Here is a 19,168-nt window from a genome sequence, read left to right on the forward strand (position 1 = left end):
ACCTGCCGAGTTCTTGCAGCAGATTGCTTGTTGGACCGGATTCCACTGTCTGCACTCCTTGTATCTTCAGGTTAAGATACAAATGGGCAAAAGACAGGTTCAGGTTTTACATTGGAAACCACTCCGATGCTGAAGAGTGGCCAGGGCTTGCAACAATTATCTTTGTGTGTATGAAATTTCAGAAGCAGTTAGATTCTGGAGGCTGTCAGGTATTCTGATGGGAATTTGTACAGAGGTCTTGTGTCTTGAACATTAGGAAAGAAGGCACCAGAAGGCTCTTCAGTTCTGCATCTTATTGTCAAGTGAAACTATGAACTTCAGAATCAGCTGTCAATGAGGCAAAGAAAACACTGCCTTCTCCCCGTATCCCTTCATGCCCTGACCAATCAAGAATCTATCAACCTTTGCCTTAAATATACGTAAAAACTTGGCCTCCACGCCTACCTGTGGCAATGAATTCCACAGATTCACTGCACTCTGGCGGACAAAATTCCTCCTCATTTCCGTTCTATTTTGAGGCTGTGTCTTCTGGCCTTAGACTCTCCTACCATAGGAAAGATTCTCTCCACACTCTATCAAGGCCTTTCACCTTCCAATAGGTTTCAATTAGGTCACCCGCCTTCTTCTAAAATCCAGTGAATACAGGCCCAGAACCATCAAACGCTTTTCATATGACTAACTGTTTAATCCTGGAATCATTTTTGTGAAGCTCCTTTGAACCCTCTCCAGTTTCAACACATCCTTTCTAACATAAGGAGCCCAAAGCTGCACACAATACTGCAGATGAGGCCACATCGTTTTGGAATACAAAAGCAAGAATGTAATGTTGAGACTTTATAAAGCAATCTCCCCACTCTCCCTCCCCTCTTGCCCCCTCTCCCTAAGCTCCTTTACCCTTCCTAAAGTCCATAATCAGCTCTTTGATCTTGCTGAACTGTTCAACATTGTTGCCGTGACACCACTCAACTACATAGTATATCTCGCTCCTGTACGCCCTTTCATCTGAAATTATATCAATGATGGTTGTATCATCAGCAAATTGATAGATGGCATTTGAGCTGTGCCTAGCCACACAGTCATGGGTGTAGAGAGAGTAGAGCAGTGGCTAAGCACACGCCCCTGTGGTGCACCGGTGTTGAAGTCTGAAGGTGGAAATGTTATTTCCAATCCGCACAGACTGTAGTCCTGGCATTTGTTTCAGAGACATGTTGTAGAAACTAAATTATCGCCTGAAGTAAATGGATGACTGGTACTGTAAATGGTTTCCATTGTAAGATGTGACAGTTGGGTGTTCCATCCAGTGGGATTTGGTAGTTAACAATAGTGGTCTTTCAAGTCACCGAACGCCCAAGCATCTCTACTCAGACTGAAACAAAATTTTTAAAAAATGAAAATATCATCACAAATTATTCCATTGTGTCAATAAACTAAAATAGCATACTGTTGATCTGGGAAAAAATTCTCCTTTCTTCATACTTCATTCATTCTTCATGAATAGTTCAATTCAAAGCAGTAGGTGTTGACTTTAAGCTAGTTTCAATGTAAGGCTTGTTTTGATGCATAAAGAGATGTTGTCTAAGTTACGCTGCTGGTGTTTAAGGCAGCAATGAAGGTCCCCCATCTCTGTTCTTGGCCACTCAGATGTAGGAGGATTATTCATTGTTGCTTCCCTAACAGTTTTGTTTGACCAGTCCGGTCCTGACTCCCTCCAACATACAGTAGCTCCCTGGGTCATTGAGGTATTCAAGCCTCCAAGCCCAATGACAAGGTTGTGGACCTTTCAGGGGAGAGAGAGCTCTACTCTAGAGTTCGGGCTGAGACCCTTTGTCAGGACTGATGAAGGGTCTCGGCCCAAGATGATGACTCTTTGCTATTTTCCTATAGATGCTGTCTGGCCTGCTGAGTTCCTGCGGCAATTTGTGTGTGTTGCATTTGAGATTAAATCTTGTGGTTAAACAACATTGAACCTATTTTTGTCATTTAGAATCATATTGAATTTTTATATATAATTTTAGTCACTGAACTTGTTCATTAAATCTGATATACTCTGCCTGAAGGGAAGTTTCCCACAAGTGCATCAAAGTGCATATTATTCAAGAGATTGCCGAAAGTTGTATCTGCAGCAAAAAGTGAATTGCTGGAGGAATTCAGTGGGTCAGGCAGCATCTGCAGAGGGAAAAGGACAGTTGCTGTTTTAGGTCAAGACCCTTCATCTGCACTGAAGAATAGAGGGGAGATAGATTTGGTGTTCAGGCATATCCTATCTGAAGATCGGGACAGATCCAACCCAATCGGCTTTGACCATCAAAACATGGAGGCACCTTCACAAACTCTGTGGCTTCATTCTCTGAGGCCAACATGAGACCATTCTACTGTCGGATGAGCCGTGGAAAGCATCCTGCCCAGATGAGATACCTGGCTGAGTACTAATGAACTGTGCTGATCAACTGGTTATACCGGTGACTAAAAAGAATGTGGTAACTTGCCTCAATGCTCCTGGACGAAGTCACTTACATCTACTGTGATGAAATGCTTTGAGAGGATGGTGATGAAGTACATCATCTCCTGCCTGAGGAATGACTTGGATCCTCTCCATTTTGCCTACGGGGTCAAGAGGTCTACAACAAATGCCATTTCATTGGCTCTTCACTCAGTCCTAGAACATCTGGGCAGTGAAGATGCATACATCAGAAACAATGACTACAGCTCGGCATTCAACACTATCATCCCCTCAAAACTAATCAATAAGCTTCAGGACCTCAATACATTCTTGTGCAATTGGTTCCTTGATTTCCTCACTTGTGCACCAGAATCAATTTAGATTTGACAACAACATTTCCTCTACAATCTTCATCAGCACTGGTGTATGAGAAGGCTGTGTCCTTAGCCCCCGCTCTACTCACTTTACACTTTTGACTGTGAGGTGAATCACACCTCTAATGATATAGTTAAGTTTGCTGACGACACCACTGTCAAAGGCCAGATGGAGAGTGGTGATAAATCAGCATATAGGAAGGAGATTGAATCTCTGGCTCAGAGATGCCACAGCAGCAACCTCTCAGTCAATATCAGCAAGATGAAGGAGATGATGATTGACTTCAGGATGAGGAAGCTGGAGGTCCATGAGCCAGTGCTCATCGGGCGATCAGAGGTGGAGAGGGTCAGCAATCCAAATTCCTTGTTGTTATCATTTCAGAGGATTTGTCCTGGGTGCAGCACATAAGTGCCATTGTGAAGAAAGCACAGCAGCATCTCTACTTTTTTAGAAGTTTATGGAAATTCAGCATGTCTTCTAAAACTTTGACAAACTTTTATAGATGTGTGGGGGAGAATGTATTACACCACAGCCTGGTATACAAATACGTATGCCCTTGTAGGAAAAGCCTACGTGAAGTAGTGGCTATGGCCTTGTCTATCAAGGGGAATGCCCTCTCCACTATTGAGCACATCGACATGGAGCGCTGTCGTAGGAAAGCAGCATCCATCATCAAGGACCCCCACTACCCAAGGCAACACTCTTCTTGCTAATGCCATCAAGGAGAATGTACAAGAGCTTAGGACCCAGAGCATCAGGTTCAGGAGCAGTTATCACCCGTCAACCATCAGGCTCTTGAACCAAAGGGGATAACTTCACTTGCCTCGTCACTGAACTGTCTCACTTTCAAGGACTCTTCATCTCACGTTCTCAATATTTATTGCTTATTTGTCATTGTTATCTCCTTCTTTTCTCTTTTTGTATTTGTATTGTTCGTAGAACAAAAAAAATTGGTTGTTGTTGACCCATCATCTTTCACTGATTCTATTGTGCTTCTTACATTTACTGTGATTGCCCAGAAGGAATCTCATGGAGTATACGGTGACATATCTGTGTGTTGTATTTGCGCTGTTTGTTTTCTTTTGCACACTGGTTGAACACCCAAATTGGTGTAGTCTTTCATTGATTCTGTTATGCCTATTATTCTATAGATTTATTAAGTATGCCCACTAGAAAATAAATTTCTGGGTTGCATATGGTGACATATATGTACTTTGATAATAAACTTACTTTGAACTAATTACTGCCTAGTCAATTAACCCTTGATCATCAGCCAGGTGTCAGAGGGTATGGTCCACCATTGCCTGTGAAAACCCTTCTATTTGGTTGTGAAGATAAAGGACCCTAGGACATACTGGCATAAGGAGGTTGCACCATAGGTAGAAAAGAAGATGAAGAACATGGAGCACTATAGCATAATACAGGCCCTGTGGCGGCTGAACTTGTAACTTACTCTAAGATCAATCTGACATAACCCTCCATTTTTCTATCATCCGTGCGCCTATCTAAATGTTCTTAAATGTCCCTAAATCTCACTGCGACTACCACCACCCCTGGTAGGGTGTTCCACACACCCACCACTCTCCTGGTAAATAATATAAGTAAATAGGTCATTTCCGACATCTCTCCATACCTTCCTCCAACACCTTGAATCTATGTACCCCTAGGAAGGCATTTGGGATCTCACCTTCCTTTTAGTGTAAAAGACTGTTGTGCCTGGTTGGCATTTAACCAACACCAGGAAATTTCTGGCCGGTACAGGTTTTAAAATATACTCAAGTGCCTGAGGAGAGCTTTTCTGACAGTACCAATTTGCCAGCATGTTCATCACTGGCATTCATTTTATATCAGAGAAGAATTATACTAAGGATTGAAACAGATTATATCCATTCCTTTTGAAACATTTTTTCATCTTGCACCTCTTAATGCCTATTTCCTGTGTTCGGGGAACTTCTGATCTCCTTTTCATTTCAATTACGGCAGGGCAAATATTCTGGGAAAGTGCACAGAGTGCTGTAAATTGAAAGGGCTAGGTAATTCTGGTACAGTGTGTTCCTGAGCACCGCGGATGGCACTGTTCGTTCTTATGAAAAATAGCTGCAGAACTCAAATAACATCACCACTAAGAATACATAGCATATTGTGATAGTTAAACCTTTGTTTAGTACAAGATGCAACTCCTAGAATAAAGCTTTTGTCTGATGGATCCGCGTTTTTGGTGCCTACTTTTGTGAAGAGGCTCTCAACCTGTTGGGTGGTGTATGAGCCTGGGTGGTTGTTGTTCAGTGCTCGTTGTTTACCAGACAACAGCCCAGCTCAGAGCATCTGCCTCTGTAACCTCAGAGCAGCTGACTGCTGCCCATATTCCTTAATGTGGTCGTACTGACTACAGGCAGAGGGTCATTTCCCTCTGTTGCCAAATAGCACAAGCAGAAACCTCAGATCCACACTTACTTACAATGCAATGAGGTGCCATTAAATCCATGCAACTCTCAGAGCAATCTCATTCCCTCACTAATTGTCTCCTGTAGGAAGGTTGGTAGGTTAATTACCCAAGGTAAGTTGCATCAAGAGTTGACCTGCATGTGCATGTAACGAGAGCTATATAACTTATCATCTCCTACCTTAGGCCATGAACTTATCAATCACCCATCTGTGGATACTTTCTGGAGGTCCAAGATCCGTATGCTCCACGACCGCTGGACTAAGTGTGTAAATGTAGGAGGGGACTATGTTGAAAAATAAATGTGCTAGGTTTTCTAAAATCGACTCCTTCTACATTAGGCCCCAAATTTATCAATCACCCCTCGTATTATGACAACACTTAGACCAAAACCCTGTTCGTTCTATTTCTGGTAAATAGCAATCCCCTTATGTTAAGTAGAATAAATAGCTTAACCTAAACACCAGCTCTGGTTTAATACAATCTGTTTGCATTCTAAGCTTCTGTTATTTTTTCCTAATGGCGTTTCTATAATGATTATTCAATATTCCCATCATGACTTGGCCGTTGGCCAAGTACTAACTTATTAGTATTGTGGTAATGTCCACATATGTCTTGGAGAACTGTGAATTCAGCCCACCCAGTCCATCACACACAATTGCCTCCTCTTCTCAGACTCTGTCTACATTTCCCGCAATTTTAGGAGAAACAGCCCACATAACTATGGACATTCATCATCTTCTTAAAAGGGATCGAGCCTACAACCAGAGATATGGAGTTGAGAAGTTTGACTAAGCATATAAGGAAGGGAATGAGTATGTTTTTCTGTGAGTTTTTATAAACTGGAATGCGTAGTCAGATGAAATGATGGAGGCATGTCCAAATTCTTTATGGCTATTTTCTATAATAGAGGAGTGCTTGCTGACTCGTGTCTCTGGAGTGGAGAGAAAAACACCAGAATGTGTCCAAAAAAGGCATTTCCATGCCGGGAACCAAAGATGGCAAGGAAGGAAAAGGAAAATTTTCAAAAGTAATTGTCATGATTGACTTATCATGACATTTGTTTTCCTTACCCTGCACCCATCTCCACACTGTCCATATGGTTCTACTTCCTTATAGGAGAAAGTTAGTCCAGTCCACCAGGTTTATGCAGGTTCACCAAGTGACTTCATTTCCCACAAAGTGTCCCTGTGTCTTTTTTTCTCATGACATTTTTATCAAAGCCACCCAGATCCATGGGGCAATAAACAGCAAACCACAAGTCATTTGGATGTGGTGGAAGCCCATATGATCATAGGGAGAACAGGAGAACGTGCAACCTCCATGTAGACAACAGCAGGCTCAGGACTGAACCTGGGCTTCTGAAACTGTGCGGCAGCAGCTCGGTCAGCAGCATCACTGCACGACCCACTTGATGTGATAAAGCTGGTGGTTCGGCAGAGTGAGGTCCTGATACTGTTTGTGCCTTTTACTGCAAGATGCTTTGATATTCCCCCGGCAACTTCTGGCACTAGCGATGCCCTGCGACTACTTAATGGCAGCAAAAAGCAAAACAAAGAAAACTATTAATAGCGATCAGCACTGACAATGGAAGGGCGAGTGGAGGCAGAGGCACAGGAAAGGCATGGTCGAGGTAAACAAAGACGGAGGCAGGGTCAAAGCAGAATCAAGGCAGAGTCGTGACATCCCTGGTAGGAAAGTCCTGATACCTGATTGATTTAAACGCTGGGCTGAATTGGAAAGGTGGAGTACAGGCTGAATCGTAGTGGCGGCGGGGTTTGGGGTTTAGGTCTCGAGCGGTCTTGAGAGTGGGGAATGACCCGATGTTTGGACAATTTAAGCACTGGGCCAGGTTGGAAAGGTCAGGGTGTTGGGACCAGAGGCAAGGTGAGGGCTGGTTCTGCTCACTGTTTCCACGACGTTTACTCAGCTGCATGATGAACCGAGGCTGTCGCCTCCTCCAGCTGTGCTGATGCCTGACTTTGTGTCTTTCATAAAACTTACGTTCTGAATGCTATTTGCTGGCTTCTATTGTTTGCATGATTTGCTTTTTTTCTCTCTCTCTGCGCACTGTTCTGTTTTTTTTCCAGTTGATTCTTTTGAGGTTTCTTTGTGGCTACCTGAAAGGAGACAAATCTCAAGGTTGTATAATGTAAACGTACGTCGGTAACCAATGTTCTTTGCGCTTTGATAAAATCTAGTGGTAAAAGGGTAGGAGTGGCGCTCTCATAAGATTCTGCAGATGCTGGAAATCCAGAGCAACAAGACACACAAAATGCTGGAGGAACTCAGCATGTCAGGCAGCGTCAATAGAGGGGAATAAACAATCGCTGTTAAGGGCCAAGACCCTTCATTGGGACCTGAAACATCGGCTGGTTTATTCTTCTCTATAGATCCTGCCCCACCTGTTCAATTCCTCCAGCATTTCGTGTGTGGTGGTCTGTTTATTAAGGGAGTAAAATGAGCTCCGTCACCAGTTATATTGATGGGAATTGTCCAGCAGTGGTCATGAACCTGTCTCTTCACCTTACAGATCAACGTGCCCGGTGAATCCAAAGAATGTCAAGAAAACAATGGGGTGAGTTGTGCTCTGGAATCGTTTTCAGTCTGTTCAGTCTGCAGGGAAGCATTTTGCCTACACACGTCTCAATGATGATCCAGACGCAGCTTCCAAAGAGAGTCAGCAGTTTTACAATGTCATTGAACTGTAACATAGTTCCTGAAATTTCCTCCCCTGGTGACACTGTTTTGCAAAGGCAGTCAGTAATTGACTGTTTTAATTATAACTCTGGATCTGGGATCCAAATCTGTCAAGTTACGTGAGCTACATGGTCTTTCTCAATGCCCATACACTCTACAACATTAGACCTCCACCTCAGTGGTTTGGGAAGGATATTGCATCTCCAGCAACCTTCTCTAACCCTCAGAGGGGTGGTTCCTCCATTTCTTTCTTCTCACCCTGATAACTTTGAGGTTTGATGGCCAAGGAGATGTTAGCGTTCTGCAGAGGGAGTTACACACTCCTCAAGCCTCAGCCACTCTCTTGGAATTGGGTTTGGTCATGGTGCCATAATGCCTTTTCACGTATCAGAATCTCTTCCACTGGGTATCAGGAACCTGGTTTCTTTGACTGAGTGACTGTTTAAAACATCGATTCCCTTTGTTTTCCAGGGATCCTGTGGGAATTATATCATGATCTTACAGAAGTTCAATGAAACTAATCTCTTTGTGTGTGGAACCAATTGGATGGACCCAAAGTGTTGGCTGTTTGTAAGTAACTGTGAACAAATTTTTTAATGTATTCGTTTCAATTGTGCCCTTCATTGTAAAGGCTTGGGGAACAATTTTAACTTTGGTGGTGTGTGCAGTGGCCGATATTGGACCACCTGTCTGCATCTCCTGGTGGTCAGAGTGTCCAGTGGAAGACTCCCCAAATATAGTTCATTGTGCACAGTCTCCTGGAGTCAGAGTGAAGCTCCTGAGTGACAAACTCTCTGGAGTAGAGAATTCCGGAGATTCACCATCCTCTGTGAGAAAAAGTTCCCACACACCTCAAGTTAAATCATCACCCCCTACCCTGTAATCTTGGCACTTCATTCAGGTTTCTCTCTTTAGTGGAAGCATTCTCTCCTCTGGAGCCACAGTGAACCTCCCTAGTGGGAAAAATGGAGATCCCATCAAACTTTTCACAATGTTAGTGTGTGGAAAATAGTGTTCATTCTCTAACAGAGCAAGTTGGACAAATCTGTTGACGTGGTCTCTCAAATGCTTGGTAACGAAGAAGCTGAACTGTAACAAGGACCATTTCATCTCTCACTGACTGTAGTGACCGTGCTGTCTCTAATCGAACTGGTGATAAACAAGGATCCCAGTGAAGGGTTTTGGCCCGAAATGTCGACTGTTCTTTTTTCCATAGATGCTGCCTGGCCTGTTGAGTTCCTCCAGCATTTTGTGTGTGTTGCTTGGATTACCAGCTTCTGCAGATTTGAAATTCTGCAGATACTGGCTATGCAAAGCGACACGTGTGCGTGCGCATGCGCACACTCTCTCTCTCTCTCTCTCTCTCTCTCTCTCTCACTCTCACTCTCACTCTCACTCTCTCTCTCTCTCTCTCTCTCTCTCTCTCTCTCTCTCTCGCTCTCGCTCTCGCTCTCGCTCTCGCTCTCGCTCTCGCTCTCGCTCTCGCTCTCGCTCTCTCTCACTCTCACTCTCACTCTCACTCACACACGAATCTATGGAGATGAATAAACAGTCAACATTTTGGGCCAAGGCCCTTCTTCGAGTGAAATGTGTTTTGGAGAGGAGAAAGCCCAGTGCAGTAAATCCTGGGTCAAAGCCAGAAGTGAAATGAGTTCACCATTTACTCTGTAAAGGTTTAGCGAGACCCTGCAGCATTAATTTCACAGAATCACAAAGGTTGCATCATGAAAGGAAGCCATTCAGCCCTTTGACTCCATGACTGACGTATGCATATCAGGAATATTCTTTTCCCCCCTTTATTATGTGTCCATTGTAAGTAACTGTGAACAAATTTTTAATGTATTCATTTGAATTGTAAAATGTAAAATTTTCTTTTTCAGTTTAACAATAAATGGGAGGTATTTAAGAATGGACATAACTATGCCCTGGGATCAGGTGTCTGCCCAAAAACTCCACAACAAGGCTTCACTTCACTGGTTGTCGGTAGGTCCTCTTGCAGTTTCAATTCACATTACATTGGAGAACTAGGGCCAGTTCACTCATTCTGTTTGTGTGTGCATTTTCTACCTCTTTACAGAGCAACGACTCTATTCAACAGCATCTGATGGAGACAAAAATCTCCTTATTAGCTACAAGAAGGGCGACCAACCCTCACGGTTAAAGTCTGCTGACGACTGGATGAATGGTAAGTGTGACATGCCATTTCCTTGCCCCTCCTGCATAGGTTTCTTCCCTACAAACTTCTCACTGTGTGACTAGAAGCATTTATTTTTCCGCATCTATCATCCTCCTTTCAACCCTCCACTCAATAAACACCATGATTGTTTCTACAAGTCTGGCCTAGGGAATGGGTCTGAAACTTATTTCTCACGGAGCCCAAGGCCCAAAGTATACCCAACCCCTCCCTCCCTGTCATCCTGCAGGCTGAGGTCAGGTCTCTCAGCACGAACTAGAAAGCAAAGCTTGTGTCTCTCAGCAACACACCAGATAATTCACTTACTCACAAGTTGCGGAAATGATTGTCATGGTGACACAATTATGCATTTTCAGTCTCTACCTTCATTTCCTTATTTTGAGCTACTAGCTGTTGATCAACTGAAGGCCTCTCCCCACCCTCCCCACCACATGCACATTACAGGATAGAGAACTGGCTCAGCATCACTCCCATTTTATCAGGAAATAACTACAAAGATCAGTGATGACCCCAGGCTTTCATCTTGGGATGTCTCACGGAAATCTGACCTGATCTTGGATCCTGACCTTGTGCGGTCATTCCTGATGGCTGCCTCTGAGAGCTGCCAGTTTCCTCACACACCCCGGAGGGACACAGTACTCGGCTATGTACCTCCTACAGGAACTAGATAGCGCTGAGTAAAAGAGGGGCAGGAGGGGTGTTCCTCAGTTACTAAAGCGGATCTCTGAGTGGGGCCAAGGGAAAAGGGATGCTTCCCAAATCGGAGGGTCATCAAGGTCACACCCCCACCCACACTGCCCGTCCAACTGCCACCTGCACCTTCTTGGGACATCTTCAGGTCAGCGAGACACAAGTGCACCAGCTCTCTGCAGTTGGGTGATGGGAATTCAGATAAGCTTGAATACTTCTTGGAAGTTTCTATTCTGGGTTCAGTCAGAGCTCATTCTGTGGAGCTTCTACGTCAAGCTGGTGCTGCTTGCTAATGAGCGTTCAAATTAGGAGTGAGTCACTCAGCCCCTCAAAATTGCTCCACCATTCATTATCGTGGTTCATCTGATTGTAAACTGAGCCAAGCTTCCCTCCCTGTGCCTGGTGACCTTTCAGCCCTTGCCTGTCAAGAATCTGACAACTTCTGCCTTAAAAGACCCGGAGGAAGAGAGTTCCAGGGACTTATGACCCTCTGAGAGAAAAGAGTTGGAACCTCATTTTGTTCAAAGTGCATTCCCCATATATTTAAGCAGTGCTCCCCCTCATTTCCAGAATGGTTAGTTTACAATTCCTGCAAGGTTGAAGAACAACAGGAAGCCCACACCTTGACGCCTTTCCTTAGACTGGCGAAAATTTCCCCTTCTCTGCTCCTGTGGCGTAAAGCTAAAGGAGATGATTCATTCCTTGTCTGATTTGCTGTTGACTGTGGTAAACTATGTATACCTGTCTGGACACGCCCCTCTGCTGACTGCTCCTGTGGCTTCTCCCACAGACCCCTGTATAAAGGCGATTGGGGCACTGCTCCCCCCTCAGTCTTCGAGATGTCGTGCTCCCTTTTTGCTGTTAATAAAAGCCTATCGTTCACTTCCAGTCTCCTAGAGTTATTGATGGTGCATCCTTGACAAGTCCCAGAAAGAGCACTCCCTCTGTGACAAAGATGGAGTTCACTTTATGGAACATATTGCTTGTCTTTTCTGTGGCTGCCCTGCCCTGCTGGAAGGAAGCCACCCCGTGCTGAAATAACCCAGTGTACCCAGCAAGCCAGGGCTGAAGTGTGGTACCCAGGAATGTCTCAGCAAAGGCTGACGTACTCATCAGTGAAGCGGTTCATTCACCATGTCTGTACTAAGTGATTAATAACAGGGAACAGCCAGGGATGCAGTCTTCCAAAAGACACTGCAGGAACTCAGCTTCAGTTGACGTCCCTTGGGGAATTATTTGAGTTCCCTCCATCCCATGCCCCGAACTGCCATTCAGGTTAACTGGTATTAACCTGCAACTATTTCTGATGGCAAGGACCTTGGATTCCTGGCTCCTCTCCAGCTTTTGAATTCTCTGCATAGTGCATGGTTCTGACTAACATCCCCCAGCATCTAGTAGTGCAACAGGAATTGGAGCATTTTGTCTCCTGTAGCTGACAAACTGACAAGGAACTTCTTTGCCTCAGTTTTGCCCTCTAAGAGGAAGCTGACTAGTTGTTAATCCACATTTGCAGACGAGGAATCTCTATTTTCCCGGCATGCCTGGGCTGTGGTACCAAGCCTGAAACAACGAAGGCCTTACAGCTGAAGTTTCAGTGCTGTGAAGTGGTGTCTCTGTAGGGACCAATGAGCTGTGGGGTTTAGCAGCATTATTGAAATCAACAGGAGAGACCAGGCATTCAGAAAGAATTCCTTCATTTGCGGTGTGACAGAAGATCACATGGGGAAACTTCCACCACCGCTGTGGGGGAAGGGGGAAGACTTCCCTGGGTTTTGGTGAGATGTGTGACAATAGGACATCAAAATAGCCACATTTATAATGCATGGCATCTCATCTGTCAGTGGTATCATGTTCCATTCTCATAATGTCAGTGGAAAACTGGGGGGGAAGGGTTGGTGGCATGTGGGAGTTCCAGTTTTCAGCCGGACTCCTCTGGTAGAGACAGGACATCCCATGGTGTCAGTTTTAAGAAGCTGGTATTCCTCCAAAGTGTCCAAAATGGACCATCCATTTATTAACCAGGTTTCTGTTAGTGGGAGCTTGCTGTGCACAATCGGTTGTCATGTTCCATATGACGCATCAGCAGCAACACAGTAACAAGTATTCGTTTGGCTGTGAAACCTTTTGGTATGTTCCAAGATCATGAAGGTGCTATAGAAATTCAACTTGTTTTGTCATAAACTCCTGACTATCCTCCATTTCCTGACCCTTCAATTCCGTGGTTACCGTGAGCTCTCTGATCTGTAGCAGATCCTCCCACAGCCTTCACTTCATCAATTATCTGTAATCCTGCTTCCTTCCCTTCAGATCCCAAGTTTGTGGGAATGTCACCAATGGGTGACATGATTTACGTGTTCTTCAAGGAAAAGATTGCAAAGGAAAACCGGGATATTGACCCATGGATTTCACGGATTGGCCGAGTGTGTAAGGTGAGTGTGCCCCATGGACCACGACTGGACCTGCTGCCACTTCCAGTTGGATCGTTATTCCGTCACTGGGGAGCTTCCCTCTAGTCTCTTGCCACACTTTTCAGGGAGGAGACCAGACTGTGCGGTTGGTCACCTATGTTCTATCGCCCAGTTAGCGTGAGCTGCAGGTCCAACTCCTGGTGCAGGGGATGATCCACCCCTGCCCTGGGACACTTCTGATATCGAAGGCCGCCCCTCACTTTAAGATTGAAAGCACATGGACAGTTTATTGTATTTATGTGATGCTGCCTGTACTCTCCATGGCCACTTTATTAGGTAGCACCTGTACCTACTGAAGTGGCCACTGAGTGTGTGCTTATGGTTTTCTCCTTCTGTAGCCCACCCACTTCATTTGATGTGATGTGTGTTCAGAGATGCTTTCTGCACACCTCTGATGTAATAGGTGGTTATTTGAGTTACTGCTATCTTCCTGTCAGCTTGAACCAGCCTGGCCATTCTCCTCTGACCTCTATCATTAGTAAAGTGTTTTTGTTCACAGAACTGCTGCTCACTGGATATTTTATTGTTTGTTTACACCATACACTGTAAAACTCTAGAGACAGTTGTGCATGAATTTCTGAGATACTCAAACCACCCTGTCTGGCACCAACAATCATTCCACAGTCAAAACCACTTAGATTACATTTCCTCCCCATTTTGATGTTTGGTCTGAATAACAACTGAAGCTCTTGACCCTGCCTGCAAGCTCTTATGCATTGAGTTGCTCTCACATGATTGGCTGATTGGATATTTGCGTTAACGTACAGGTGTACCTAAAACAATAAGCGGCCATTGAGTGTATTTACATCCATCTCTGTCCACGAACACTACCTCACTATTTTGCTCTGTTATTGCACTGTACTTGTTTTGTCATGAGCTATGGAGTTAACCAGCATGGAACTAGGTCCTCTGTCCCACTGAGGTCACAGGCCATCACACCCATTAGCACTTGTCCGACTTGATTCTCCCCACACTCCCACCAATCTACCACTCACCCATACACCAGGGGCAATTCACAGTGACCAGTTAACCTCCCGGTCCTCACACTGTTTGGGATGTGGGAGCAAAGCTGACCGTCCACGCTGTCACAGGGCGAACATGGAAACTACACGGACAGAGTCCGGGGTCAGAGTTGAACCTGCATCGCTGGAGCTGTGAGACAGCTTCAATACCCACCGCGACACAGTGCTGCCCGCAAGTTGAGTGAAGTCCTTTTCAGAGTTGTGAATGTGTATATGGGAGAGAAAAAAACCCAGCACCATCAGGACTCTCAAAAGGACTTTGCTTGCTGGAGTTTCGAAGGTGGTTCAGAGGGTTGGTGCAGTCCTGGTGAGCTGTTGGACCTGTTTCTGTTCTTTAACCATCTGCAACTCTATTCACTTCAATCACTCCCTGTAGAGAATGTTCCACATTCTTTCTCCTCTTTTGGTAGAGGAGTTTCCTCTGAATTCCAACTTCAATTTCTTAGTGCTGTTCTTGTTTTAATGATCTCTGCTTGTGAGTTCACAGAGGATTTTATTCCATCCTGGACTAAACCAAATGTGTAAAATGTCAATGATCTGGGATTGGTATCCTCCTAAGACATTACCAAGGACACTGTATAGTTGTAAAACACTATAGAACCCTTTATTTGGTTATAAAATCTTTATAATTAAACTTCCCTGGTCAATAGATTTGTTAAGCATTTGCAAGAGTCGCTTGTTATGATCCAGGATTCTGGTGGCTTAAAGTGTTCTGATCACCTGACAGGAGGCGTCTTCCCTCTCCACCTTTCCTGGGTCAGCTGCCGATGTGATGGGTTGTCACAGGTTCGGATCTGTTTTGTTCACAGAATGACCGAGGTGGATCCAGACAACGACTGCTGAGTAAGTGGGCAACCTTTCTCAAAGCCCGTCTGCTCTGTAGCAACCCTGCTGAGAACGTCCATTTCAACAGAATTGAAGATGTCTTTGTATACAAGTCGTCCCGTGACAACGAAGAGAGAGTGTATGGAGTTTTTAGCAGCAATTGGTGAGTCCCCAACTGCAGAACATGTTGAATGTAGAATGGTGATAGCAAATATAAAGCTGTTCCATCAAAGCCTGATACACTGCAAATTACATAGGCACCACCATCCCCCTTCTCTCCATCCAGATCTAATTGTTATTCTGGACAAATTTGGAATCACTTTAGTCTTCCCAGCAGTGAGGACGGCATTGTTTTTTAAAAATTCTAGCAGACAAGGTGAAGGAGAATCCTAAGGATTTCCTCAGATATGTTAAGAGCAAAAGGACAAGGGACAAGATTGGTCGTTTAGATAGACATGGACTGATTAAGGATAGTCAGCATGGCTTCACACATAGTACTTCATGTCTAGCCAATCTTAGAGAGATTTTTGATGAAGTTAGCAGGAAAGTGGATGAAGGCAAGGCAGTGGATATTGTCTACATGGACGTTAGTAAGGAATTTGACAAGGTCCCGCATGGGATGCTGGACAAGGAGGTTCAGATCCTAGATTTGGGTTTGGGGGAGAAGCTAGAGAGTGGTAGTAGAGGGTTGCCTCTCTGACTGGAGGCCTGTGAATAGTTGAGTGCTGCTGGGATCGGTGTTGGGTCTATTGTTGTTTGTTACTTATATCAGTTATCCGGATGTTAATATAAGATTTGTGGATGACACCAAGATTGAAAGTGTGGTGGTCTATAAGGAGGCCATCATGGCTTGCAGAGGGATCTGCATCAGCTGGAAAAATGGCCGATGGAACTTCAGGCAGACAAGTGGGAAGTTTTGTGCTTCGGTAGACCAGCCAGGGTAGGTTTTACATGGTGAACAGTAGGGCATATAAGTGTGGTAGAGCAAAGGAATCTGGGAATAGAGGTCCATAATTCATTGAAAGTGGCATCACAGGTGGATAGGGTCATAAAGAAAGCTTTTGGCACATTGGCCTTCATGAATCAATGTACTGAGTCCAGAAGATGGGATGTTATGTTGAAGTAGTGTAAGGCTTTGGGTGACACCAATTTGGAGTATTGTGTCCAGAACCACACACCTACCTACAGGAAAGATGTAAACAAGTTTGAAAGTGTGCAGGGAAAATTTACAAACATCTTGCTGGGTCTGGAAAACCTGAACTATAAGGAAAGATTGATTAAGTTAGGACTGTATTCTTCTGAACATAGAAGTCTGAGAGGAGAGTTGATAGAAGTATACAAAATTATGAGGGGTATAGATAGGGTAAATGGAAGCAGGCTTTTTTCACTGAGGTTGGGTGGGACTACAAGAAGAGGTCGTGGGTTAAGGGTGAAAGGTGAGAAGTTTAAGGGGAACACGAGGGGAAGCATTTTTACTCAGAGGGTGGTGAGAGTGTAAAATGAGCTGCCTGCACAAGTGGGGCATGCAAGCTTGATTTCAACGTTTAAGAGAAGTTTGTATAAGTACATGAATAGTAGAGATATGGAGGGCTATGGTCCTAGTGCAGGTTGATAGGAGTAGTCAGTTTTAATAGTTTTGGCATGGACTAGATGGGCCAAGGGGCCTATTTCTGTGTTGGACTTCTCTATGACTCTCTGACTCTAAATGCTACAAGAATTCCCTCTTTGGATCAAATGTCTTCAGGTCCCATCTGAGCAGGAGGCACTTGTGAGAGGAGAGGCAGCTGATGTCAGATGTCCCTTACCTGAAGTTCACTCTACTGGAACTGCTCTTTGAGGCCATGGTTCATCCCTGGGAACCAAGTATGGGAGCGTTCTGCTCAGTGTCTTGCCACTAAATATGTTGGGATACCTGAACTCTGTGGGTAATGGAGAGAGGATAGGGTCAGGTGTGTGGAGATGTCCTTATAATGAGAAAGGGCTGAGTGGAGGTCCAGGAAAGGTCTCAGTTTTTGATCCCCTCTTTGAATCACAGTAGAAATATATTGGGTTAAGAGCCAATTCATTAATAATAATCAGAACCAGACCTAACAAGAGAAATCCTGCAGATGCTGGAAATCCAAGCAACACACACGGAATGCTGGAGGAACTCAGCAGACCAGACTTTATGGCCCGAAATGTCGACTGTTTACTCTTTTCCATAGACGCTGCCAGGCCTACTGAGTTCCTCCGGCATTTTGTATGTGTTGTTAGAACCAGAGCTACACTTTTTTTAAATCAGATCTATCTTACACTGTAATGGGATCCAGAACTATTGCATTTTTTAATCAGACCCAGTGTCCGCACTGGAATGATTATACAATCTGATTCTTACTCTGAAATATTTATCAGATCCAGACATTTCAAGGTAACATCACTCTGAGCCAGTCTGTAACCTTAGTCATATCCAGACCTATACTGTAATACTGATCTCCCACACTCCAGAGATGAAACCGATAAGATACGGTGACTATTAAGTGATTCTTAGACAATTTATCCAAGGTCAGTAAGAGATATCAGATTAATTTCGTTAGCCCATGTACATTGTGAACTTTTTTTTTTGCATTAATAGCCCACACATCCTGCGGTTGTATTGGGGGCAGTGCTTTAGATAAGAAGTAACACAGTTTGTTCTCTTCCTCTCCCTCACTGGACACTTTTCTAATATCGTGCCTCTTTCAGGAACGGAACAGCCGTGTGTGTGTACTCCATGAAGGAGATCAGTGACGCATTTGAAAAATCTGCCTTTAAGGGTTACGGGAGCAGTATTCCCTCCAACCCCAGACCGGGCCAGGTGAGGAACTGCCAATTGGATGTTTGACTTTTATGAACGCAGGGTAATTATCTCATGAGAGCAGGACTTGAACAATCTTTATTACAGTCTTGTGGTGTTGCACGTGAGGAGTATAGTGAGGGGAAAAATTGGACCAGTGCGTGTGGATGTCAATTAGAAACTGTATTAAATCCCTGTCTGGGCCACTGATTTAATGTCAGCATTTGTGATTCAGGCTGAAAACTGGCAGAAGTTTGAGCAGTAGGGATTTAGAGGTGGGTGGTGTCTGGGAAAGGCTGCAGTACAATGGGAGGAGCTGGTAGGTGCAACACCAGGGACACAGTTCTATTCATGGTAGGTGGGGGAAATGACAGAGCAGCATGTTTGCATTGAATCATCATTATACATGTTTAGACGGCAATTTAAAGTAAGTGAAGGATACAGAAGGTTTAACGGTTTCACCTTGAGATGACTGGATCCCTGCTTGTACAGAATTACATGGATGCACAGTACAGAAACAGACCATTTGGCACAACCAGTCCATCCCAGCATTTAAGCCCCACTCAAATTTCTCACCTCGTTTCCCATCTAAGTCTAGCCATGGGACTCTGTATTCCTTCCCCCCGCATATCCCTGACCAGCTTGATAAAAAATACATCAACGCTGTCAGCTCAGCCCTTCTCTGTGGGGGCAAGCTTCATGTTATTACTGCCCTTCGTGTAAGGAACATTCTGAATTCCCTAGTGTCTCTCTTGTTTTGATGACCTGCAGTCACGTTCTTCCCCTCAAGCGAGACCCTTCTCTTCAACACTCTGTCAAAACCTGCAAGCAATTAAAAGACTACAAGCACAGTAACCCCTCAGCCTCCATTTCCTGGAGAAAATAAATTCACTTTGTTCATCTTAAATCACTTTTAATTTAAAATCAAGCACTATTTATAACTAGTAGACACATTTCTCATTTTCTCCCTCACACATGTATTATGTATGAAGAGATAGGAAAGACTGATCCATAACAGAACTTCAGTCTCCTGTGCTCATCTGCAACTTCCACCTCGACCTGAGTTAGTTGATACAACAGTTGTTAGATGGTACACTGCAGAGACTGGTCTGAATTGTTATAGGACAAATTATCAAGTAATTCACACCATCAAATCAAGGTTACAGCACAGTGTGTACTATCACCACATCAGGTCTCCA

At 44.4% G+C, this 19,168-nt stretch overlaps 1 protein-coding gene across 1 annotated transcript in view; it reads left to right on the forward strand.

Moving 5' to 3' along the window:
* The window catches only part of LOC140714153 (semaphorin-7A-like), a 44,840-nt gene that overhangs the window by 12,847 nt on the left and 12,825 nt on the right, over positions 1-19,168 (forward strand). Inside the window, exons 3-9 of the mRNA XM_073024997.1 lie at positions 7,792-7,836; positions 8,430-8,528; positions 9,839-9,941; positions 10,036-10,143; positions 13,150-13,271; positions 15,142-15,320; positions 17,879-17,990. Coding sequence (XP_072881098.1) covers positions 7,792-7,836; positions 8,430-8,528; positions 9,839-9,941; positions 10,036-10,143; positions 13,150-13,271; positions 15,142-15,320; positions 17,879-17,990 — 768 coding nt within the window. The remainder of the gene's footprint in view (positions 1-7,791; positions 7,837-8,429; positions 8,529-9,838; positions 9,942-10,035; positions 10,144-13,149; positions 13,272-15,141; positions 15,321-17,878; positions 17,991-19,168) is intronic.

The sequence above is a fragment of the Hemitrygon akajei genome, chromosome 21, assembly GCF_048418815.1.
Source record: "Hemitrygon akajei chromosome 21, sHemAka1.3, whole genome shotgun sequence".
Classification (NCBI taxonomy): domain Eukaryota; kingdom Metazoa; phylum Chordata; class Chondrichthyes; order Myliobatiformes; family Dasyatidae; genus Hemitrygon; species Hemitrygon akajei.